The sequence below is a fragment of the Oncorhynchus keta genome, chromosome 35, assembly GCF_023373465.1.
Source record: "Oncorhynchus keta strain PuntledgeMale-10-30-2019 chromosome 35, Oket_V2, whole genome shotgun sequence".
NCBI lineage: Eukaryota > Metazoa > Chordata > Actinopteri > Salmoniformes > Salmonidae > Oncorhynchus > Oncorhynchus keta.
The window spans coordinates 31,304,626-31,330,528 of record NC_068455.1 but is presented as its reverse complement, the minus strand read 5'-3'; the positions used below and the strand labels follow the sequence as shown (position 1 = coordinate 31,330,528).

General features: G+C 49.0%; 1 protein-coding gene across 3 annotated transcripts in view; it reads left to right on the top strand.

Annotated features, from left to right (window-relative positions):
• The window catches only part of LOC118368330 (signal-induced proliferation-associated 1-like protein 1), a 105,820-nt gene that overhangs the window by 32,732 nt on the left and 47,185 nt on the right, over window positions 1-25,903 (top strand). For all 3 annotated transcript variants that reach the window (XM_035752353.2, XM_035752352.2, XM_052496874.1), the window contains 4 exons: window positions 21,939-23,500; window positions 23,759-23,889; window positions 24,937-25,125; window positions 25,378-25,552. In XM_035752353.2, the coding sequence (XP_035608246.2) occupies window positions 22,054-23,500; window positions 23,759-23,889; window positions 24,937-25,125; window positions 25,378-25,552 (1,942 nt within the window). In that variant the 5' untranslated portion in view covers window positions 21,939-22,053. The remainder of the gene's footprint in view (window positions 1-21,938; window positions 23,501-23,758; window positions 23,890-24,936; window positions 25,126-25,377; window positions 25,553-25,903) is intronic.

Sequence of the window (25,903 nt, the reverse complement as noted above, 5' to 3'; positions counted from 1 at the left end):
AACGGGTGATGATTTAACAAAAGCACATTCGCAAAAAAAGCACAATCGTTGCAGAAATGTAACTAACCATGAATGTCAATGCCTTTCTTAAAATCAATAGACAGAAGTGTAGATTTTTAAAACTGCGTATTTAGTTCAAATAAATGCATGTTATTTGCCAGAATTACATAATTATGACATAACATTGAAGGTTGTGCAATGTAACAGCAATATTTAGACTTAGGGATGTCACCCGTTCTATAAAATATGGAATGGTTCCGTATTTCACTGAAAGAATAAATGTTTTGTTTTTTAAATGATAGTTTCCGGTTTTGACCATATTTGACCTAAGGCTTGTATTTCTGTGTGTTTATTATGATTAAGTCTATGATTTGATATTTGATAGAGTAGTCTGACTGAGCAGTGGAAGGCAGCAGCACGCTCGTAAGCATTCATTCAAACAGCACTTTACTGCGTTTGTGAACAGCTCTTAGCAATGCTTCATGTATAGCGCTGTTTATGACTTCAAGCCTATCAACTCCCGAGATGAGGCTGGCAATACTAAAGTGCCTATAAGAACATCCAACAGTCAAAGTTATACGAAATACAAATGGTATAGAGAGAAATAGTCGACACGTCATAATTCCTATAATAACTACAACCTAAAACTTCTTAACTGGGAAAATGAAGACTGATGTTAAAAGGAACCACCAGCTTTCATATTTTCTCATGTTCTGAGCAACATAAACGTTAGCTTTTTTACATGGCACATGTTGCACATTTACTTTCTTCTCCAACACTGTGTTTTTGCCTTATTTAAGCCAAATTGAACATGTTTCATTATTTGTTTGAGACTAAATTGATTTTATTTATGTATAATAAATAAGTCAAAATTAAAGTGTTCGTTATTCATTTAGTATTGTTGTAATTGTCATTATTACAAATATATATATAAAAATTGGCCGATTAATCGGTCTCAGCTTTTTTTGGTCCTCCAATAATCGGTATCGCGTTGAAAAATCATTATCGGTTGACCTCTAGTTGAGACGTGTCTGTTACTTGAACTCTGTGAAGCATTTATTTCGTCTGCAATTTCTGAGGCTGGTAACTCTTAATGAACTTATCCTCTGCAGCAGAGGTAACTCTGGGTTTTCCTTTCCTGTGGCGTTCCTCATGAGAGCCAGTTTCATCATAGTGGTTGATGGTTTTTAGCGACTGCATTTGAAAAAACTTTAAAAGTTCTTGAAATGTTCCGTATTAACTGACCTTAATGTCTTAAAAGTATTGATGGACTGTTGTTTCTCTTTGCTTATTTGAGCTGTTCTTGTCATAATATGGACTTGATCATTTACCAAATAGGGCAATATTCTGTTTACCTACCCTAACTTGTCACAACACAACTAAAACACACTAAGAAGGAAAGAAATTCCACAAATGAACTTTTAACAAGGCACACCTTTTAATTGAAATTCATTCCAGGTGACTACCTCATGAAGCTGGTTGAGAGAATGCCAAGAGTGCGCAAAGCTGTCATCAAGGCAACGGCTGGCTACTTTGAAGAATCTCAAATATAAAATATATTTGTTTAACACTTTTTTGATTACTACATATGTGTTATTTTATAGATGTCTTCACTATTATTCTACTATGTAGAAAATAGTAAAATTAAATTTAACAGTTAGACTATTGATTATAGACCTAATTTAGCTCGGGTTTCCTCTCTCCTCACTTTTCTTAGACAATAAGGCTGCTCATTCTGCTGCTGCCTCAGCCGCATTGTTCTCAACACCAATATGCTGGTTAACTTTGCTATTATGCACATAGCAACATGGTCTAGGAAAAGGCGCTAATTCAGCAGCACATTTATGTGTTTCAGGACCTCAGACAGCGGCCACTATCCAATGCGAGAGATAACGCATGTGTTATTGCTGCACCATTGTTGTTACATAATATAACCATATACAATTTCAGTAGCACATGTCTTAGAGTGATGACTATCCCATCCCCACAGCCTTCACAATGGATTAGTCCACTCAGGCGGAAGCGAATCAGACAGTTGTCTTGAACACCGTTAATTTTGTACTACATTTTTGGCAACTGCTCTCGGTCAACCAACAGCCTATCGACCAGTCGGCTAAATGGGGTCAGCCATATTTTTTTGTGCGGAACAAACATCTCACTGAAGAGAGGATGGTCAGGTATTTGAGTCAGTTTCTACAGTTTTACAACGTGATTAATCTTTGCTCCTTGCTGAAACAAACAAGTCTTTGGTTGCCTAAGCAATGCTCCCCTCCCTTCAGCAGTACACACCGTCAGGAACGGAGGAAAAGAGAAAATGTGCATCTTTTAAAAACACAATTATTATGATTTTGTGTTTCTTTTTTGTTGTTGTTGCTATTTAAACTATTATAATGGCGACCGCTGACCAATAACCGTCATCCAAAATGCCTTGACCATCTCAGCCCCATGTCTGTCCTATTCACTTCTTGGTAATGAGGGACCATACATGTATCTATTTTTTAATGAATGACAATATAGGTTTTGGTTAGTGTGTGTGTCCTTCCTTGCCGCATGTTGCTGGTCACAGGCTTACTCAACAGAATCTGTCAATACGAGATGAAGTTTACTGTATGTGTGTTTGGTGGTAGACGGGAGCTGATGGTAGCTTATCATATGTTTACTCAGTGAGTTCCTGACCCTTTTCATACTGATGTTTCCACTTGTCACTACAGCTCTCCAGTCAGATCAACCCAGCCAACCAGCTCTGACAGCCCAATGTCAAAAAGAGTCACAATAAATTGACAACGTCCCTGTCCCGAGCAAAAGATTATTCGGGGAGAGACATTTTTTTAATGTTTTTGAAGTTATTCTCATTATGGCATGATTTATACATGTGATATAATATTTATCAGTAAGCAATGTGTAACGACCTAGAGGTGTGTTGTTTTGTGTCATCTGATAGGATTGATGCAGTTATTTCATTGTCAGTGTTATGGCAACAGATGCAATGTTTATGTGAAAGAGATACTCTAAGCATGATGATGACATTCTCTATGCAGTATTAGTAGTAACAGAGTTATAAGTACATGAGTTGACAGGTCTGTAGATAGCATATTATTCTCAGTATCTTGTTAGACTCTGAATTGAAAGATATTTAAATGATATTTTTGTCTCATTTAGCTGTGCTTTAGCCCCTGTGTCTCTGTGCCTCTGTGCCCTGGCCCATGGTGTGAAAGGATGCTGCTGGATGGCTTACAAACATCACAGGTCTGTGCCATATTGACACCTCTGCAGAGGGAATCTGTCAGCTCACTGTCAATTGACCTTGCTGCTATACTGCAGTTTGTCACTAGAACCACGAATCTCTCTCTCTCTCTCTGTCTCTCGCTCTCTCACACACACACGAGCGCATGAACATTGCGCGCATGGATATTGCGCAGCCCGCAAACACGCTCACACACACAGGGACATAAGTAAGATTTTGTTAATTTGTGTATTTTGTGGGAAATGGATATGATTATGTACATGGTGTAAAAGTTGTCCAGGACTGTTGTTCAGTCCCTGTTGTCCTGAGACCCACAGCGTACAATATGGAAGACAAAAATGGGTGTTTTGGCTGTGGCCCAGTATGGACTGGCACTGGGCAGTTGACTAAATGATCGCTAACGGGCTGACTGGCACACAAAGCACAAATCTACCCCCATACAGCACCAGCACAGAGCCCGGACATGCACGGACACTGGCTGCCCTTAATGTCCCAGGCATGTGTCAATGCACTGCTCCTGGATCGAACACTCACCCAATCATCTATTGAACTACCTAATGAAGGGGCAAAGTCGAAATGTCTCCGTTCTAATCCTCATCGTGGAAATACTAGCCTGTCATTAAGGTGTTGATTAGTTTAACTCCTTGCATTTTCACTAGATTCCCCAAACGCAGTTCATACATTCTCTCATAGTGAGCATTCTCTGTTCGTATTATTGGTTCTGACGTTGATTCAGTGTAGCAGTCAAACGAGTCTATGCTAGGCTCGTGGAAATTTAGCCTGAGTGCAAAGTCCCCATTGTTTTGATGCTGAATTACTGTCATCTGAGGGCGAGTTGATAGCAGCCTTGGGGGAAGGCAGGAAGGCTGGTGCTTGGCTCGCCACCAGGGCTTTGCATCTGGAGAGGATGAATTATATGATGCAGACACTCAACGAATTCAACCGCCCCATCCATGGGTTAATTATACTGCTATGCTATCTATCACTTCTATTTCAGGCTCATCTCTCCCTGTTTGTGTCGCTATAGCATTATCCACCCACCGCCCCCAAATCCGTTTAGATGAGGGTATTTGTTTGATCACAAATGGGTCCAGTTTTACCTCCGATTATTTGAAGGGATTATTTACCTTTGTGGACTGCATTGAGGAAGGTGACATTCACTCCCTTTTAGCTCATCCTGCTCTGCCTAATTTTTATACCGCATATGCTGCTGGAAACTGCTCAAGCTAGCAAAAAAAAATGAATGGCCCGGTTGCGAAATCCTCCCTGCAAGGCAAACTTTGGTCAAGGGCTCCTAACATTGATTGCATTGTGTGTTGTGGCCTGGAGGAAAAAAGCAGCACATAGTTTCAGTCGTTTCTATTCAGAGTGCAAGGTGGGTGGTTGAATAGGGAGTTGATGTGAAGTCTGCATGCACATCCTCTATTCTAAATGAACATTGGGTGAGAGAAAGACACTGAGTGTGAGAAAGTTGTAGAGAAGAGGTAGTAGAAGGGGAGTCAATCACACCAATGAGCATAAAACAACAGTGGAGAAAGCCCCCATCACTCCTCACAAATTGACTGCAGTAAACCATGGCAGTGCCACTGGCATCAACGATCTGAATTTCAAAGACATCTCCCAAGGCGACATGTCATGAATCTCTTGTCTGTGTTTAATTCAGAGGGGAAGCTAAGGTGCTGGGAAGGGTAAGACGTTGGCAGAGAATTTTGATGGAAAATGGCTGTCAGTGTTCTCCCTCTAGAGCACGACTGAGATGTGGTTGTCACAGTTAATACCTCCAAATGTCTTTTGAATCTCCTGCACCCCCACCATCACCATCACTACCACCACCATCACCACCACTACCACCACCACCATCACTACCACCACCATCACTACCCCCACCCCCACCATCACCACCACTACCACCACCACCATCACTACCACTACCATCACCACCACCACCATCACTACCACCACCATCACCATCACTACCACCACCATCACCATCACTACCCCCACCATCACCACCACTATCACCACCACTACCACCACCACCATCACCATCACTACCATCACCACCACTCCACCACTACCATCACCATCACTACCCCCACCATCACCACCACTACCACCATCACTATCACTACCATCACCATCACTACCCCCACCATCACCACCACTACCACCACCACCATCACTACCACCACCATCACTACCCCCACCATCACCATCACTACCCCACCATCACCACCACTACCATCACTACCATCACCATCACTACCCCCACCATCACACCACCACCACCATCACTCACTACCACCACCATCACTACCACCACCACCACCACCACCACTACCACCACCACCACTACCACCATCACTACCACCACCATCACCACCACTACCACCACCATCACTACCCCACCACCACTACCACCACTACCACTACCATCACTACCACCACCATCACCACCACCACCACTCCACCACCACCACTACCACCACCATCACTACCACCACCATCACCACCACCATCACTACCCCCACCATCACCATCACTACCCCCACCATCACCACCACTACCATCACTACCATCACCATCACTACCCCCACCATCACCACCACTACCACCACCATCACTATCACTACCACCACCATCACCACCACCACTACCACCACCATCACTACCACCACTACCATCACCATCACTACCCCCACCATCACCACCACCACCATCACTACCACCACCATCACTACCACCACCATCACCACCACCACCATCACTACCACCACCATCACTACCACCACCACCACCACCACTACCACCACCACCACTACCACCACCATCACTACCACCACCACCATCACTACCACCACCATCACCACCACTACCACCACCATCACTACCACCACCACCACTACCACCACCATCACTACCACCACCACCACCATCACTACCACCACCATCACTACCACCACCATCACCACCATCACTACCACCACATTTACATTACATTTAAGTCATTTAGCAGACGCTCTTATCCAGAGCGACTTACAAATTGGTGCATTTACCTTATGACATCCAGTGGAACAGCCACTTTACAATAGTGCATCTAAATCTTTTAAGGGGGGTGAGAAGGATTACTTTATCCTATCCTAGGTATTCCTTAAAGAGGTGGGGTTTCAGGTGTCTCCGGAAGGTGGTGATTGACTCCGCTGTCCTGGCGTCGTGGGGGAGTTTGTTCCCATCACTACTACCACCACCATCACTACCACCACCATCACTACCAATACCACCACCACCACCACTGCCACCACCACTGCCACCATCACTACCACCATCACTACCACCATCACTACCACCATCACTACCACCACTACTACCACCACTACCACTACCACCACCATCACTACCACCACTACCACCACCATCACCACCATCACTACCACTACCACCACCATCCACCACCACACACCAACACCACTACCACCACCATCACTACCACCATCACTACCACTACCACCACTACCACTACCACCACCATCACTACCACCACCACCACCACCACCACCACTACTACCACCACCACTACCACCACCATCACTACCACCATCACTACCACCACCACTACCACCACCACCACCACTACCACCACCATCACTACCACCATCAATACCACCACCATCACTACCACCACTACACTACCACCATCACTACCACCATCATTACCACCATCACTACCACCCACCATCACTACCACTACCACCACTATCACCATCACTACCACCACCACTACCACCACTACCACCACCATCACTACCACCACCATCACTACCACCACTACCACCACCACCATCACTACCACCACCATCACTACCACCACCACCACTACCACCCCATCACTACCACCACCACCACCACTACCACCACCATCACTACCACCACCACTACCACCACCATCACTACCACCACCACCAACACTACCACCACCATCACTACTACCAACACTACCACCACCATCACTACCACTACTACCACCACCATCACTACCACCACACACCACCATCACTACACCACCACCACCACTACCACTACCACCACCATCACTACCACCACCACTACCACCACCATCACTACCAGCACCACCACTACCACCACCACTACCACCACCATCACCACCACTACCTCCATCACTACCACCACCATCACTACCACCACCACTACCACCACCATCACTACCACTACCACCACCACCATCACCATCACCCCCCCACCATCACTACTACCACCATCACTACCACTACCACCCCACCCCATACCTGTTCTTAGTGTGGGTTTTCAGATGTAGGAGCAAAAATCAACTTTGCAGACAGATGCACCTGTGTAGACCTACTTTCCTGATTCATTGAGTCTCTTTGAGAACTCAGATTGAGTCATTTTAAATATCATATCCAATATCAGAAAATCTTTACTGAGGATAGATTCGACCCAGACTGCTGAGCCCTTTCATCAATAAAACCCATTCACCTTTTGTACTACTGTGGTGTGTGTGCGAAGAAGTGACTTGCAGCATATTACCCCTGTGGCCCTGTCTTGCCTTGCTTCTTGTCTCTCAAATGGAGTGAAAACCCTTCTGGTTGGGGAGAGAGGAGAGGTAAGTTCAGAGGCTGCCAGCATTGAGGGCAGGGAGAGGGAAAGTACAGCCTACAGCAGGCTCAGACTGACTGACTGACTGATGCAGCTCTCTATAGCCAGTAACAGAGGCAGCCAGGCACCTCATTAGAATGCTTCACATTCCTCTTCAGGCACCAATGCTCTCTCTGCTTCCTCTTCACTGCTCTTTATACTACAGAGCAGGCTGGGGAAAGTTGACGACCTCAGAAGTCTGAGCCTCTTTGTAAAACGGATAAAGCTCATGCTCCTCTATTAAATAGGACCAGTTTTACCGTCTCGTCTCCACCCACTCAACCACATAGACAGCTTGTGAATAAATCATATTAATCTATAGAATGATTAAGCAGACCATGAATAATTACTTTTTATACATAGAGAGAATCCCCCTGTGAGACATGGGCTTTGTCAGTCATTGGATCTTAGAGCTGTTTTGCTTGCAGTGTTTTTTAGTCTGGACAGTGAGACCACATAAGCCAAAACCAGTTCAGTTATTCGTTTAGGCAGTTCAATATGGCCCTCCGCAAAATAACACAACTTCATGCCAAACCTCCAGCAAACCTCTAAATACACCACTTTTGGTTGAAACAAATACCACGAGCTTAAATGTAATTTGGACAGTGGTGCCACCCACCTATTATCTCATTACTACCCACAACACAAAACAATTGAATGTGGTTGAGCGAAGATCCAAGGATAGGAGGAGGAGAGAGCGAGAGGGCCCTAGCAGAGATATCGACAGTGTCTTCATTTGGCGGGCCTCCAGATCTGTCTTGTTGCGTAGGGTTCAGTTAATCACACTTTGTCAGTGGTTAGCTATGCTCATTGAACTGTGGTGGGCATCCACTGAAGGCCCTGGTGGTGGTGGTGAGCTGTGCTGTAGCTAGTAGTGCTGCTTTGAAGTGTTCACATGCCAAGCCTTTTGTATGTCTGTGTGGTCAGTAGAGCATGTCATCGCTCCAATTACTGTTTATTGTGGTGTGCTAATCCATGTGAGGAAATTATTCCCTTGATCAAAGCTGATGTCATTGGCACTGATTGTGAAATCAAAGTGGATTTGGGGTTCTTTGGGTATTTGGTGCTGTTTTCTTTGTAACTTGTAACTTGTTGTCAGACAGTCTCGACCTTGTACTATCCAGTCTCTGTCTCTAACTCTGTCTGGGCTTGCTTTTATCTCTCCTCTCTTGCTCACACACTCATCACTTCCTCCATTGACGAAATTGGCGAAATTCCAGCCCGTCCGCCTGCGGTTTGGTGTGGGTGGGTATCGTTTGCTTGCCGACACGGTAGGCATGCGTGTTTCTCTCAGGTGTCAGATTCTCACCCACTCTGCAACCACGTCATTTCTATGTGGAAATGTGCGTAATAACGTTTGAGACGTTGATCAAGGAGATTTCAACCTTTATTCACCGAATCAAAAAGACAGCCGGAAGTTTGTTGAATTCCCAATGCTTTCAACCATTTAAAAGCACAACCAAATTCCAATAGAAAAACAACGTCTGATTTAGTTGTGTTGTCACTGCGCTTTCAACCATTTTAAAAGCACAACAAAGTTCAAAAGGAAATGCAATGTCAGCTATCTTGTATGTATACAACAATTTCTTGTGTTATGACTGTGCTTCATCTAACGGCACAACTAAATGACCTGGATTGCAGTTCACGTTAAATTAAAAGTACATCGTGCAAGTGATCAATGCTGTTCAAGATTCTGAGCAGATTATTATCGCAATTGTGAAGATTTTCACAGACCTGCGAACTTTGCATGCTATCTTCAACATGCACACTTTCTCTGATGACATAGGAAGACATTTCTAGTTACAATAAACTCACTGTGGCAATTGATGAGTTACTAATTTTAAGGTTGAATAAATACTGTTACATTAGTTTGTAATATGGCCTTAACTTTAGACTATTTACTGTATTACATAAGTAATATTGAATTATATTTGGTTGACAACACAACCAAATATGAACATTTAAAGGGCATGTATCTAATGCTTGGATAGTTTCATCTGACCCACTGGCTTGATCATATTCATTGACTTTTATTTTTGGTTTAGTTGGAGCCGTGAATCCAACATATCATTAGTTAACTTGTCGACAAGTAAATAGGCTATTTACTGTATTGCAAAACTGATATTGAATCGTGTTTGGTTGTCAATGCAACCAAATATTAACTTTTGAAGGAGATGTAGGCTAACCCATGATTAACATTGAGGACACCGCCATGCGATCTCCATAGACAAACATTGGCAGTAGAATGGCCTTACTGTTGATCTCAGTGTCTTTTCAACATGGCACCATCATAGGATGCCACTTTCATCAAAGTCTATCAAATTTCTGCCCTGATAGAACTGCCCCAGTCAACTGTAAGTTCTGTTGTTGTGAAGTGGAAACAACTACGAGCGGGACTGCTGAGTGCTGAAGCGCCTAGCACGTTAAAACCGTCTGTCCTCGATTGCAACACTCACTACCGAGTGCCAAACTGCCTCTGGAAGCAACGTCAGCACAATAACTGTTTGTCGGGAGTTTCATGAAATGGGTTTCCATGGCCGGGCAGTCGCACACAAGCCTAAGATCACCAAGCGCAATGCCAAGCTTTGGCTGGAGTGGTGTAAAGCTCGCCACCATTGAAGCAGTGGAAATGTGTTCTCTGGCGTGATGAATCATGCTTCACCATCTGGCAGTCCGACGGACAAATCTGGGTTTGGCAGATGTCAGGAGAACGCTACCTGCCCCAATGCATAATGCCAACTGTAAAGTTTGGTGGAGGAGGAATAATGGCCTGGGGCTGTTTTTCATGGTTCGGGCTAGGCCCCTTAGTTCCAGTGAAGGGAATACAATGACAGCATACAATGACATCCTAGATCAGGGTTGGGCAATTCCAGTCCTTGGGGGCCTGATTGGTGTCACAGTTTTGCCCCAGCCCCAGCTAACACAGCTCTCCAATAATCACCTAGTCATGATCTTCAGTTTAGAATGCAATTAGATTAATCAGCTGTGTTTGCTAGGGATGGAGAAAAAGTGTGACACCAATCATGCCCCTAAGGACTGGAGTTGCCCACCCCTGTTCTAGATTATTCTGTGCTTCTAACTTTGTGCCAACAGTTTGGGGAAGGCCATTTCCTGTTTCAGCATGACAATGCCCCTGTGCACACAGCAAAGTCCATGCAGAAATGGTTTGTCAAGATCGGTGTGGAACTTGACTGGCCTGTACAGAGCCCTGACCTCAACCCCATCGAAAACCTTTGGGAGGAATTGGAATGCAGGTTGCGAGCCAAGCCTTTCAGTAAGAGATGTTCGACGAGTAGGTGTCCACATACTGTTGCTCATGTAGTGTACATTTTCTTCAAATGGTGAAATTTGGCTGCGTCGAAAACCAGAAATAATTCAATATCCAGTTTGTTTACAAATGAATAATTGACATGTTGGATTCACGTCTCCATCTCAACCAAACATCAACGTTAAAGAATAGGACTAAATCATATCAAACTTTTAATGCACTTTAACTAAGGGGGTGGGGGGCGAGTTAGAGAAACCCTACAGTACAGTAGGAGGTGCTGCCCAGCCTGTTTTTTTTCTGACAGTGGATATAACTTTGAAGATCTGACGTTGTTTCCAGAGTACCAATTCAACAGGTTGGTCTATGTTGAAAATGAATTACCACGATGACATAATCCTGCGGTTGACACCCCCAAAACAACAGTTTACGTTGATGACTTTTTGCTAATCTAATGCATTTCCCACAACAATTTCACGTGCCAAATCATTGACAAATTCTGTTGAGACAGCGTTAGTCTGCCGCCAGCTGCACAGAGGCAGTAGGCAGAGAGTGAGTGAAGACGAGGGTGTATATGGGCCTCTACTGCCTTGTCTTTTCCCGTGCCTCTGCTCTGTTCGTGGGCTGCAGCAATGGGTCTCTCATCACAGTGGTGGCTGACTCAGACCTATACCTCACCTCTCGTTTTCCCTGTACTCCTCCTACCATTCTCGGAAGGGAAGTAGTGTGGGAGAGAGTATATTGCTGGGGAGTGTTTTTCTTTCAAAGCTATAATTCTCTCTGCTCAGTTGGTGCATGACCTCCTGGTCCTGGCTCGCTGTGGAGGAGTTTGTGGTTGAGCTGTGAGTTTGTTTTCTGTTTTAGTCCTTGTGAATACGAGGCTAGCCAGTGATGTTGGTTGCGTATCATTCTCTGGCAGCTCATCTGTCAGACAGAAGTCATCTGCTGTGTCAGGTGCATGTCATGTTAGTCAGGGGATTAGAGCTTGACTCACTTGATTAGACACACTTCATCATGTCCCAATGTTTGACTCACACACGACATGGCCTTTTTTGGATTGTCCCATTTTGCCTTCCTTTGCTTATCTCTCTGATTATTTATCCTCTTCTCATCCCTTTCTAATGCCTCTAGGACAGTGCTTACCAACTCTGGCCCCCCAACAGTACACATTGTTATTGTAACCCTGGACAAACACACCTGATTTCAACTTGTCAACTGATCATCAAGCCCTCAATTCATTTTTTTAAACCTTTTTTTAACCTTTATTTAACTAGGCAAGTCAGTTAAGAACAAATAATTTTTTTACAATGACGGCCTACCCCAGCCAAACCCTCCCCTAACCCGGACGAAGCTGGGCCAATTGTGCGCCACCAATTGTGTGCCGCCCAATCACATCTGGTTGTGGTACAGCCTGGGATCAAACCAGGGTCTGTAGTGACGCCTCTAGCACTGAGATGCAGTGATTTAGACCACTGTGCCCCCCAGGAGCTCGGGTGTTGAATGAGGTGTGTTTGTCCAGGGCTACAACTAAACTGTACTTGGAGGTACTGGAGGACCAGGGATAGGAAACACTGTTCTAGCACACACCTTCTCTCCCTCTCTCCCCCACCCCCCTTTCCCATCTCTCTCTCTCCCCACCCCTTTCCCATCTCTCTCTCCCCCACCCCTTTCCCATCTCTCTCTCCCCCACCCCCTTTCTCATCTCTCTCCCCCACCCCCTTTCCCATCTCTCTCTCTCCCCCACCCCTTTCCCATCTCTCTCTCTCCCCCCCCTTTCCCATCTCTCTCCCCCCACCCCTTTCTCATCTCTCTCCCCCCACCCCCTTTCTCATCTCTCTCTCTCCCCACCCCCTTTCTCATCTCTCTCCCCCCCACCCCCTTTCTCATCTCTCTCTCTCCCCACCCCTTTCCCATCTCTCTCTCCCCCCACCCCCTTTCCCATCTCTCTCCCTCCCCCACCCCCCTTTCTCATCTTCTCCCCCCCCCCCCCTTTCCCATATCTCTCTCCCCCCCACCCCCTTTCCCATATCTCTCTCCTCCACCCCTTTCCCCTCTTCTCCCCACCCCTCCCATCTCTCTCCCCCCCACCCCCTTTCCCATCTCTCTCTCCCCCACCCCTTTCCCATCCCCTCTCTCCCCCACCCCCTTTCTCATCTCTCTCTCCCCCACCCCCTTTCCCATCTCTCTCCCCCCCCACCCCCTTTCCCATCTCCCTCTCTTCCCCACCCCCTTTCACATATCTCTCTCCCCCACCCCTTTCTCATCTCTCTCTCTCCCCCACCCCCTTTCCCATCTCTCTCTCCCCCACCCCTTTCCCATCTCTCTCTCCCCCACACCCCTTTCCCATCTCTCTCTCCCCACCCCTTTCTCATCTCTCTCTCCCCACCCCCTTTCCCATCTCTCTCTCTCCCCCACCCCCTTTCCCATCTCTCTCTCTCCCCACCCCCTTTCCCATCTCTCTCTCTCCCCCCACCCCCTTTCTCATCTCTCTCTCTCCCCACCCCCTTTCCCATCTCTCCCTCTCTCCCCACCCCCTTTCCCATCTCTCTCTCTCCCCCACCCCCTTTCCCATCTCTCTCTCTCCCCCACCCCCTTTCCCATCTCACCTCTCTCCCCACCCCTTTCCCATCTCTCTCTCCCCCACCCCCTTTCCCATCTCTCTCCCCACCCCCTTTCCAATCTCTCCCTCTCTCCTCCACCCCTTCCCATCTCTCTCCCCCACCCCCTTTCCCATCTCTCTCTCCCCCACCCCCTTTCCAATCTCTCCCTCTCTCCCTCCACCCCTTTTCCCATCTCTCCCTCTCCTCCACCCCTTTCCCATCTCTCTCTCCTCCACCCCCTTTCCCATCTATCCACCCCTTCCCATCTCTCCCTCTCTCCTCCACCCCTTTCCCATCTCTCTCTCCTCCCCCCCTTTCCCATCTCCCCTCCTCCACCCCTCCCATCTCTCCCTCCTCCACCCCTCTCTCTCTCTCCACCCCTTTCCCATCTCTCCCTCCTCCACCCCCTTTCCCATCTCTCTCTCCCTCTTCCCATCTCTCCCTCTCTCCTCCACCCCCTTTCCCATATCTCTCCTCCCCACCCCCTTTCCCATCTCTCCCTCCTCCACCCCCTTTCCCATCCTCTCTCTCCCCACCCCCTTTCCCATCTCTCTCTCCCCACCCCCTTTCCCATCTCTCTCCCCCACCCCCTTTCCCATCTCTCTCTCTCCCCCACCCCCTTTCCCATCTCTCTCTCTGCTTTCTCATCTCTCCCCCCCCACCCCCTTTCCCATATCTCTCTCTCCCCACCCCTTTCCCATATCTCTCTCCCTCCACCCCTTTCCCATCTCTCTCTCCCACCCCCCTTTCCCATCTCTCTCTCCCCCCACCCCCTTTCCCATCTCTCTCTCCCCCACCCCCTTTCCCATCTCTCTCTCTCCCCTTCCCATCTCTCTCTCCCCCCACCCCCTTTCCCATATCTTCTCCCCCACCCCCTTTCTCATCTCTCTCTCCCCACCCCCCTTTCCCATATCTCTCTCCCCACCCCTTTCCCATATCTCCACCCCTTTCCCATCTCTCTCTCCCCCACCCCTTTCCCATCTCTCTCTCCCCCCACCCCTTTCCCATCTCTCTCCCCCACCCCCTTTCCCATCCCCCTCTCTCCCCACCCCTTTCTCATCTCTCTCTCCCCACCCCCTTTCCCATCTCTCTCTCCCCCCACCCCCTTTCCCATCTCCCCTCTTCCCCACCCCCTTTCACATATCTCTCTCCCCACCCCCTTTCTCATCTCTCTCTCCCCACCCCTTTCCCATCTCTCTCTCTCCCCCACCCCCTTTCCCATCTCTCTCTCCCCCACCCCTTTCCCATCCCTCTCCCCACCCCCTTTCTCATCTCTCTCTCCCCCCCCTTTCCCATCTCTCCCTCTCTCCCACCCCCTTTCCCATCTCTCCTCTCCCACCCCCTTTCCCATCTCTCTCCCCCCACCCCCTTTCTCATCTCCTCTCCCCCACCCCCTTTCCCATCTCTCCCTCTCTCCCCCACCCCCTTTCCCATCTCTCTCTCCCCCCACCCCCTTTCCCATCTCTCTCTCCCCCCACCCCCTTTCCCATCTCACCCTCTCTCCCCACCCCCTTTCCCATCTCTCTCTCTCCCCACCCCCTTTCCCATCTCTCTCTCCCCACCCCCTTTCCAATCTCTCCTCTCTCCTCCACCCCTTTCCCATCTCTCCTCCCCCACCCCCCTTCCCATCTCTCTCTCCCCACCCCTTTCCAATCTCTCCCTCTCCTCCACCCCTTTCCCATCTCTCCTCTCCTCCACCCCTTTCCCATCTCTCTCTCTCTCCTCCACCCCCTTTCCCATCTATCCCTCTCTCCTCCACCCCCTTTCCCATCTCTCCCTCTCCACCCCCTTTCCCATCTCTCTCTCTCTCCACCCCCTTTCCCATCTCTCCCTCCTCCACCCCTTTCCCATCTCTCCCTCCTCCACCCCTTTCCCATCTCTCTCTCCTCCACCCCCTTTCCCATCTCTCCTCCTCCACCCCCTTTCCCATCTCTCCCCCTCTTTCCCATCTCTCCCTCTCTCCTCCACCCCTTTCCCATATCTCTCCCTCCTCCACCCCCTTTCCCATCTCTCCCTCCTCCACCCCCTTTCCCATCTCTCTCTCTCCCCACCCCCTTTCCCATCTCTCTCCTCCACCCCCCTTTCCCATCTCTCTCTCCCCCCACCCCTTTCCCATCTCTCTCTCCCCCACCCCTTTCCCATCTCTCTCTCTGCTCCACCCCTTTCCTCTCTCTCTCCCCCACCCCTTTCCCATATCTCTCTCCCCCACCCCCCTTTCCCATATCTCTCTCTCTCCACCCCTTTCCCATCTCTCTCCTCCCCCACCCCTTTCCCATCTCTCTCTCTCCCCCACCCCATCCCATCTCTCTCCCCCCACCCCTTTCCCATCTCCCTCTCTCCCCACCCCCTTTCTCATCTCTCTCTCTCCCCCACCCCTTTCCCATCTCTCTCTCCCCCCCACCCCCTTTCCCATCTCCCTCTTCCCCACCCCCTTTCACATATCTCTCTCCCCCACCCCCTTTCTCATCTCTCTCTCCCCCCACCCCTTTCCCATCTCTCTCCCCCCACCCCTTTCCCATCTCTCCCCCCCACCCCTTTCCCATCTCTCTCTCCCCCCACACCCCTTTCCCATCTCTCTCTCTCCCCACCCCCTTTCTCATCTCTCTCTCTCCCCCCACCCCTTTCCCATCTCTCCCTCCTCCCCCCCCCTTTCCCATCTCTCTCTCCCCCACCCCCTTTCCCATCTCTCTCTCTCCCCCACCCCCTTTCTCATCTCTCTCTCTCCCCCCCCTTTCCCATCTCTCCCTCTCTCCCCACCCCCTTTCCCATCTCTCTCTCCCCACCCCCTTTCCCATCTCTCTCTCTCCCCCACCCCCTTTCCCATCTCTCTCTCCCCCACCCCTTTCCCATCTCACCCCTCTCCCCCACCCCTTTCCCATCTCACCCTCTCTCCCCCACCCCTTTCCCATCTCTCTCTCTCCCCACCCCCCTTTCCCATCTCTCTCTCCCCACCCCCCTTTCCAATCTCTCCCTCTCTCCTCCACCCCTTTCCCATCTCTCTCTCCCCACCCCCTTTCCCATCTCTCTCTCCCCCACCCCCTTTCCAATCTCTCCTCTCTCCTCCACCCCTTTCCCATCTCTCCCTCTCTCCTCCACCCCTTTCCCATCTCTCTCTCTCTCCTCCACCCCCTTCCCATCTATCCCGCTCTCCACCCCCCTTCCCATCTCTCCCTCTCTCCTCCACCCCTTTCCCATCTCTCTCTCTCCTCCCCCTTTCCCATCTCTCCCTCCTCCACCCCCTTTTCCATCTCTCCCTCCTCCACCCCCTTTCCCATCTCTCTCTCCCCCTTTCCCATCTCTCCCTCTCTCCTCCACCCCCTTTCCCATATCTCTCCCTCCTCCACCCCCTTTCCCATCTCTCCCTCCTCCACCCCTTTCCCATCTCTCTCCTCCACCCCCTTTCCCATATCTCTCTCTCCTCCACCCCCTTCCCATATCTCTCTCTCCTCCCCCCCCTTTCCCATCTCTCTCTCTCCTCCACCCCTTTCCCATATCTCTCTCTCCTCCACCCCCTTTCCCATCTCTCTCTCCTCCACCCCCTTTCCCACCTCTCTCTCCTCCACCCCCTTTCCCATATCTCTCTCTCCTCCACCCCCTTTCCCATCTCTCTCTCTCCTCCACCCCCTTTCCCATCTCTCCCTCTCCCCACCATCTTTCACATATCTCTCCCCCCCCCCCTTTCCATCTCTCCCTCTCCCCACCCCCTTTCCCATCTCTCTCTCCCCCCCCACCCCTTTCCCATCTCTCTCTCTGCTCCACCCCCTTTCACATATCTCTCTCTCCTCCCACCCCCTTTCCATCTCTCTCTCCCCACCCCCTTTCCAATCTCTCCTCTCTACCCACCCCCTTTCCCATCTCCCTCTCTACTCCACCCCCTTTCCCATCTCCCTCTCTCCTCCACCCCCTTTCCCATCTCTCCTCTCTCCTCCACCCCTTTCCTCTCTCTCTCTCCCCACCCCCTTTCACATATCTCTCCCCCCACCCCTTTCACATATCTCTCTCTGCTCCACCCCCTTTCCCATCTCTCCCTCTCTCCTCCACCCCTTTCCATCTCTCTCTCTCCCCCACCCCCTTTCCAATCTCCCCCCCTCTCCTCTCTGTGATTCATTAGGTCCTCTTAGTGGCTCCTACACAATCAGGGTCAGCCTCTTATCAAAGGCCTCTCTGTACTGGAGATGAGGCCCAGTCTTCCACAGGACAGAGGGAACTTTGTGCCAGCTGACCACAGCCCAGTGGGCCTGTTGGGGGAGAGGAGTAGGGAGACAGGGAGAGGTAGGGAGGCTGAGTGATGCCTCTTTAAGAGTTGTGGTGTGGGCCAGGCAGTCCCATTCAGTGAGTCTCACTAGGCCAAGCAGCTAAAGTTGAAGTGATTACAGCTTGTAGGCCAGGGAGTCTGCTCTATTCTGCTCCATTGTTGGGGGCTTTGTTAACACTGAAGCAGGGCACTGGGAATCTGCTGCCACTCTGTTCATGGAAACAGTTAGAGGTCTCCTAGGCATTCCCGGACATGTTGTTGGTTCTCTCATGGGGGCGTAGCTTGGCCTCCATGGGGCTCAGGCCAACCAACAGGAGTGTGCCTCTCACCATTGTAAGCTGGCATCAGTGAGCCCTGGCTGGGAGTTGCCTGGGTAACATATACACTACTGAATGTACCCTCACAAGGAAATGCTTTTAGCGGGAGCTTTTAGAATACCTTGGAAAAGTGCAAGGTTCTCATCTCAAATGATTCTAATAATAAATTCTAAGTACTAAGTGTTCTCACCAGTGGCTTTGATGTTGTGTTCTTGGTAACTGGGTCTGTGTATCTGCTTAATAACACAGTAGACTGAAAGCACCTGGCTGTGCAGATCACTCATAAGGCTATATTACCCTAGCTGGCACAACAAACCCGACCCCTCCTAGTCTCCCCAGTGGCAGCCGTGATGACATGACCCCTGTCTCTCTCTCTCTGTCTGAGTGGTGCAGCCTAATACTCATTTGTCCCCAGGCCCAGTGGAGCAGCTGGGAGGTCAGAGTCTCAATTACAGGAAGTTAACCTCACTTAGTCAACAGGCTTACAGTGCCTCGACATGTCCCACTGACATGCTAATATACACTACCGATAGGGAGTTGGGAGCCAGAAGCAGAAGCTTCATTCACTTTCCCCCAGTTTTTTTCCTCCTCAGTTCTCCTCACATTCTCAGGCTCTCCCCACCCCTTTTTCCTCCTCAGTTCTCCTCACATTCTCAGGCTCTCCCCACCCCTTTTTCCTCCTCAGTTCTCCTCACATTCTCAGGCTCTCCCCACCCCTTTTTCCTCCTCAGTTCTCCTCACATTCTCAGGCTCTCCCCACCCCTTTTTCCTCCTCAGTTCTCCTCACATTCTCAGGCTCTCCCCACCCCTGGCTAAAGTCTGAAATTGAGGTTGTGTTAGGAAACGTGAGCATAGCATTATGCATGTTACACACACACACCGGTCCCTCAAAATGTATTTTGGAAGCCAGATTAAGGCCTGTGGCTGTGTTTCGGCTGCGGTGGCTGTGTGTGTGTGTGTTATGGTTCTATTTATCTGTCCCTGTGGACTCTGCTCTGTGCAGCCGGCAGGCAGCGGGCCCAACGCTGCAGTGATTGAAATGCGGAGTGCAAACAGGACAAGGTTTAGCCGTGGCTAAGTGTCCATCCATTATAGCGGCGCGCCAGCTGCACAGCCCCGGCCCAGCCAGGAGGAAGGAACCTCTGCTCTTCATGCACCGCGAGCGCCACCAACCACAGTCTCCATTACCCTATTTATTATAGCTTGGATTTCATCATTCATGATATGACTTAACAGTCGAATGTGAAACTGATGCGCAATCATGAACAATAATGACATTATGTTATGATGAATTAAGATGCTATTTTTGATCCTTTTTGTAGACTGTCCGGTGCAGGAGCAAATCGCAGTGCATTTTGAGATTTGGGTATGGAGCCTGAAATAGAGCGAGTCTACATCAGTCCGAGCAGTATTCATGTTCTGATTAAAAGTCAATGAAACAGTGTGATATCCAGTTTGTTTGTTGATTTGATTGTTTAGAATGGGAATTATTTATCTCAATCTGTCTGCAAGCATTTACACTACTTATACTAGATCCAATAAGATCATTAAGCACATCAGGAGGGAGGCTCAGACTGGTACCCTGGAGCACTAGGCACCCCGGAGGAACTCTAGTGCACGGGTCGGCAACAGACAGGCACGCAGGCCAAAACCGGACCCCCAGAGGTTTCAGCAACAACAACAAAAAGACTCAAATCAACAGGAATTCAGCCACAACATTAATTCACCAAGTATTCCCACGAATTAAAAAAAGAGACTTGATCCCTGCCATAGAATATAGCCTATATTTGTTTTGGTTCCTAATGTACTGTATTTTATTCACAATATTTCTATTGGTGCAGAGTGTACGTATGGCACTCCTTTCAGAGTGACAATTTAACCCATCTCCCTGGGGTCACTGGCTTACAGTAGCAACACTGATGGCTCCTGGGTAATATGGACTGGTTGTGTGGATAGAAATCTATTTATTCATTTATTGTGTTTGGAGATTCTTAGTGGCAGAAGCATTTATTTATACTGTTTTTGATTTTCTTTCAGCTTGTAATCATTTCTGACACATTTTCAACTTAACATGCTTAGAGAACGTGTTCATATTTCTGGTGTCTCATCAAGTAAATCAATTCGCATACATGTCAATGTCCATTTCCCCTGAAAGTGGGACTGTTTTGCATGTATGAAATAGTGTATGTGTCTGTATGAAGCAGTTTTTTCTGATGTGTGAATGTGGCATGGAGAAATGCAAGCCCATCACAGCATTGACAGCCAGTGGCTAATGTGATCACAGCTTGTGTGCTGCAGGACTGACTGAGAGGAACCGTAATCTCTCCCAGTGTCTTGCTGCCAAATTGGCTCAATCTGCCAGGGAGAAACATCAGAGTTCTCTGCTGTCAGCTTTCGAAGGGCCTTTTTTTTATGTGGGTTCAGGATGTTTGATACAGTTTACTGGATCTCAGCACTTTGATTGGGTGAACCTGCTAATCCATAGCATGTGAAGGGACGTCATAGGAATCACTAGTCCAGTGTCAGTGACATAGAGAGGGGAACCAGAGCCCTGCCTCCCAGCTGAACACACTAGCCTCTATCGATCAGATAATGTACTCTGGACAAGATTCGTTGATAGATCAAAACCTCACATTTTGTTTAACACTTGATATATAAATAGATAATAGTGCATTCTATTGGTTTATTGAATGACCTTATAGTCTACTTTGGGAGTTTGTTACGTGAATGTAATGATTAGGTTGAAGGCATAATTCTGCTCTGGTTGGATTTGGCTGAGCTTTCATGTTTTCCCCAGATGTTTATGCTGAAATTGGTTTGAAAAGTAGAGGCATGATATGAAATTGAAATGTCAGTGACTTTTTACTGTGTCAGTTTGCCGGGAGGCGAAAATCACATCCAAATATGACTCTGCAGGCCTCTTTGTGAAATCCAGATATCCCTTTCAATCCTGAAGAATAGAAATGTCTGCATGTCTGTAAGGCTGTCCTGGAGTTCCTAAAAGCATCTATCTGACTGACTCTGCCGATCATAAATACCCCCCCTCCCCGGACATGTCGGGAGAAAGTACGTCCGGAAAACCCAGAATTCTGAAAAGACAGAGGCCATTTCTAATTTAGCAAATGCCTCCAGAGAAAAAAGCAAAACATTTTTATGAAGAATTTCGATTTGGGAAATACATTTGTTCTGCAGCCATTTCCTCCTCCCACACAGTCAGTCAGATGATTCAAGTTGGAGAACATTAGCTTGCTTACTCAAGGCCCAAAGGGAGATTAACTAATTAGACACAGTCCAATACTTTCCACTGTGCTGCCTGTTAGTCTGCAATAAAAGCTAGGAGCATGAGAGAGGCCACATCAGTAACAGGGCACTGCACACAGCCAATTATCAGGCAGGTAGCCACTGTGTCATTGTCTACCTTTCCAGACCAGAGCTATTGGTTTAATTTTCAACACCAGTTAAGCAGCTTACATTCCCCAACTGTTTCCACTCTTCGCCTGGTTAGAGAAAGTTGGTGTTAATATGAAATGAGAGGGTATGCAATTATTGAGTTTACGGTATGTTCTAATACCGAACCTATTTTCAGGTTGTAGCCAGTTGGAGTGAGATGAGAGCCCAGTGGAGTAGCAGACACACTGAGCATCCAGCCTAGCCATGCCTTGCTGCTGAGTGCCCTGGTGACCAGCTCTGGCCTTGGCACCATGACCAGTCTGAAGCGCCCACCCATGGAGCGCATCGTGGGGGGCTCTATCCCAGCCATCGACGAGTTCTACACCCGCCACCTCCGCCTGGCCAACGGAGGGGCACGCATAGACAGCGCCCACCCTCCAGGGGGCCCGGGGGTGCCTAAAATGGGGGTACGGGCACGGGTTGCCGAGTGGCCCCCGAGGAAGGACCTGGGTGCTCTCTGGCAGGCTACCACAGAGCCAGAGTCCCCAGCCTTAGTCGGAGGTGGGCAGAGCCACCTGAAACTAGGTCACCTGATGAGCCCCCAGGATGCATCCATGCTCCGCAGCATCCACAACACACTGAAGAGTAAAACCCAGGGGGCCAGCTACAGCCCAGACAGCCGTTACCTGTCCCCCACAGACTACAGAGTCCCCTCCCACAGAAACATCCGCCGCATCCGCCAGCGCAGCAACAGTGACATCACCATCAGTGAGCTGGACGATGGAGGGGACAGTGGGGAGGAATTGGGCCCCTCAGGGGCCAAGTGGTCCCCACTACACAGAGAGTATGGCAGCACCTCCTCTATAGACCAGCACGGGGTGTCAGGGGAGAGCTTCTTTGAGATGCTGAAGGGCTACCAGGGGGACAAGCCTGACCAGCGCAGCCCTGCACCAGACAGACTAGAGGACTTGCTGACTGCTGGGCTCAAGCAGGCCTCCATAGAACTACATGAGGAGACTAGTGAGAGCCAGACATCCAGCAGAGTCAAGGAGAGAGAGAAGCCCCCAAAGAGACGCTCCAAGTCAGAGACAGGGGGAGAGTCTATATTCCGTAAACTACGCAGCGTGAGGGGGGAGTCGGACTCACCACGGGCCGGCTCTGATGCTGAGGATGGTCGGTCAGAGGACTGGGTAACCCCCCTCAAGCCATGGGTGTGCCAGAGGGGCTTCTCCCACTACGACGTGCAGAGCATGATGTTTGACCTGAATGAGGTGATCCAGAGCAGGCAGATGGCAGCGGGGAAGAGGAAGAACACCACCACAGGGGCGTCTGCTGCAGCTGCAGCATCCAACACCTCCACCTTGTCCTCCACCCAGAGCCTGGCCTACAGCTCCCCCGCTGGCAGCCAGGAGGAGCTCAGTGCCGGGGCCAGGGACAGCCCCAGCATGGGCACCGGGGACGAGCAGAGCAACGAGATGCTCCTCAGCTGCCCCTGCTTCCGCAATGAGATTGGGACCAACGGAAGGCGCACGGTGGGAGCCGGGCCCCCCAAACAGGGGAGTGGCGGCTCGGAGACCCTGGGAAGCGAGGGCAGTCAGTTTGAGTCGTCCCTCAGCTCCCACTGCACTAACGCTGGGGTGGCAGTGCTAGAGGGGCCCAAGGACAGCCCCAGTTCCCTCAGTGACAGAGGCAAACACTACATCGTAGAGCATGTGGACCTGGGAGCTTACTACTACAGGAAGTTCTTCTACCTTAGAGGTGAGATAGACTCCGCTGAACATACACTATGTATCCTACACTACGTATTCAGTTACAAACATTATACAGTACATGAAGTACTATAACACTAGAATGTGTAACATAAACAAATAGTCCTACACAGCCCACTGTGTAATACAGTTTCCAAATTCAAATGCATGAAGTGTATGTTTATACATAGCTGTCTACTTCCCTTTCTCTCGCTCTCTCTTGCTCTTTCTCTTTCTCTTTCTCCCGTTTTCTCTCTCTCTCCCTCAGAACACTGGAACTACTTTGGAATGGACGAGGCTCTGGGTCCGGTGGCTGTGAGTCTGCGCAGGGAGAAACAAGAGGAGCACAGAGAGCACGGCCAGCAGTACAACTACCGGGTCATCTTCAGAACATCAGAGGTCAGACAGCTAGCCTCCGGCCTTTACAACTGCTCTCCCTGGACCATGCAACGTATAACAACATTAGCAGTTAATGATCCTGATAGATAGATTGAGATTTCTGGAATTGTTATCAAATCCAGTCACGACGATTGTCTGTAGATTTGTTTTTCTGTAGATCAGTAACTCTCCCCTGTGTCTGTCTTCCTGGTAGTTTCACGGTAAGACTAGCTGGAGGTGAAACTCAGCTCTCCATCCCTCTCTGCTGCTTATGTAAGACGCCCAGAGGGCATCAGCTGTTCCCTCAGATCAGCACTGTGTAAAGAAACTATAGAAAACGCTCTCATCCTCCTCACGTCTCCATGGCCTGTCAATGCTACACAACCTCAAACCACTATAGAGAACTCTCCTTTCACATTTCACTGGAAAATCATTTGCTTCATTAAGTTGGAAGGTTGTGATTTTAGTTATGGACTGCGACACAGCACCGTTACATTCCCAGCTAGAGATTTAAGGCACCTGCCCTGGAGTGTCCAGAGATGGTTGTCTGGGGGTTTTCCCTGGGTTGGAAGGTGGCCAGGTGTGGGTGAATAGACCCTCCAGCTCTGTGTGAGACACCCCGGGACCCCAGGGCCCCAAACCTGGGGAACACTGTCCTTTTGTTACGGCCCTCTCCTAGGAGTGTGGGAGAGAGAATTCCCCTCCGTTCCAGCTGTATATGATAGCAAGTGATTGAGTTCATGGCCTCTGCTGAACACAATGCACACTCTGTGTACATATTATGCGTTGCTGAACAACCCCAACCTCAGCTATCTGCCCCCAGGCCAAAAGTTTGATTCATAACTGTACCTTGTTCTTCTCTGTTGTTTTATGTCAGATTCCTTTACATAAATAGTTATGAACTTACTCAGGAGAAGTTGTGTTTGGGAAGCAAAACCGACATGTTCATTTTGGCTATCGCTTTGTTCCATCTTGATGTGGAAGTTCCATGGACTGGGGATTCCTGAGGCACATTCCTCCTCTCACACCTCTTTCTCTTCCTCTCCTTCTTTTCATCCCTCCATCCAGTTGATCACACTCCGGGGGTCTATTCTGGAGGATGCGGTGCCCTCGTCCTCTAAGCATGGCACTACCCGCGGGCTGCCCCTAAAGGAGGTGTTAGAGCACCTGCTTCCAGAGCTGGATGTGCCCTGCCTCCGCTTGGCCCTCAACACGCCCAAGGTCACAGAACAGCTGATGAAACTGGATGAGCAGGGGGTAGGAGGATACATAAACACTACATAAAACACTCCCTGAAGAGACCAGCCGTGCTACAGCTATATGCTGTTATTGGGCCAGTTATCATATTTCATAGCTATTTTGATTGGCACTATATGTTGGCACTATATCATGCTATAAAATTAGGCTTGTCTGATCTCGTATAGTTTTTGCACTGCAAACATTTTTTGTACGTGAAATCTGTCACTCTCTCTTCTCTCTCCCCCCCCCTCTCGCCCTCCTCCTCTCTAGCTGAGTTTCCAGGTGAAGGTGGGGGTGATGTACTGCAGGGCTGGGCAGAGCAGTGAGGAGGAGATGTACAACAATGAGACGGCGGGCCCTGCCATGGAGGAGTTCCTACAGCTGCTGGGGGAGAGAGTCCGCCTCCAGGGCTTCACCAAGTACCGCGCCCAGCTTGACACCAAGAGTACGCTCACACACACACACACACACACACACACACACACACACACACACACACACACACACACACACTAGCAACAATTGACAAAAGGTCAAAAATACAGTTCTGATGAATGTAACAGCAACATAAGTGTAAGATGGTTAACTATTTTAGACTTTTAAAAATCCATCAAATATGGACCTTCTTATCAAAATTGTATAATGAGAGAGAGAAAATCTATGGAATCGAGACATTTTGGTGGGACTTCAGGTATTCAGTTGAAAGTTAGATATAAAATGTTTTCTTATTTGAAATGACACATGCCAAAAGTGTTTAACCATATATAGCCCTTTTATGTTTTGTTATTATATTGAT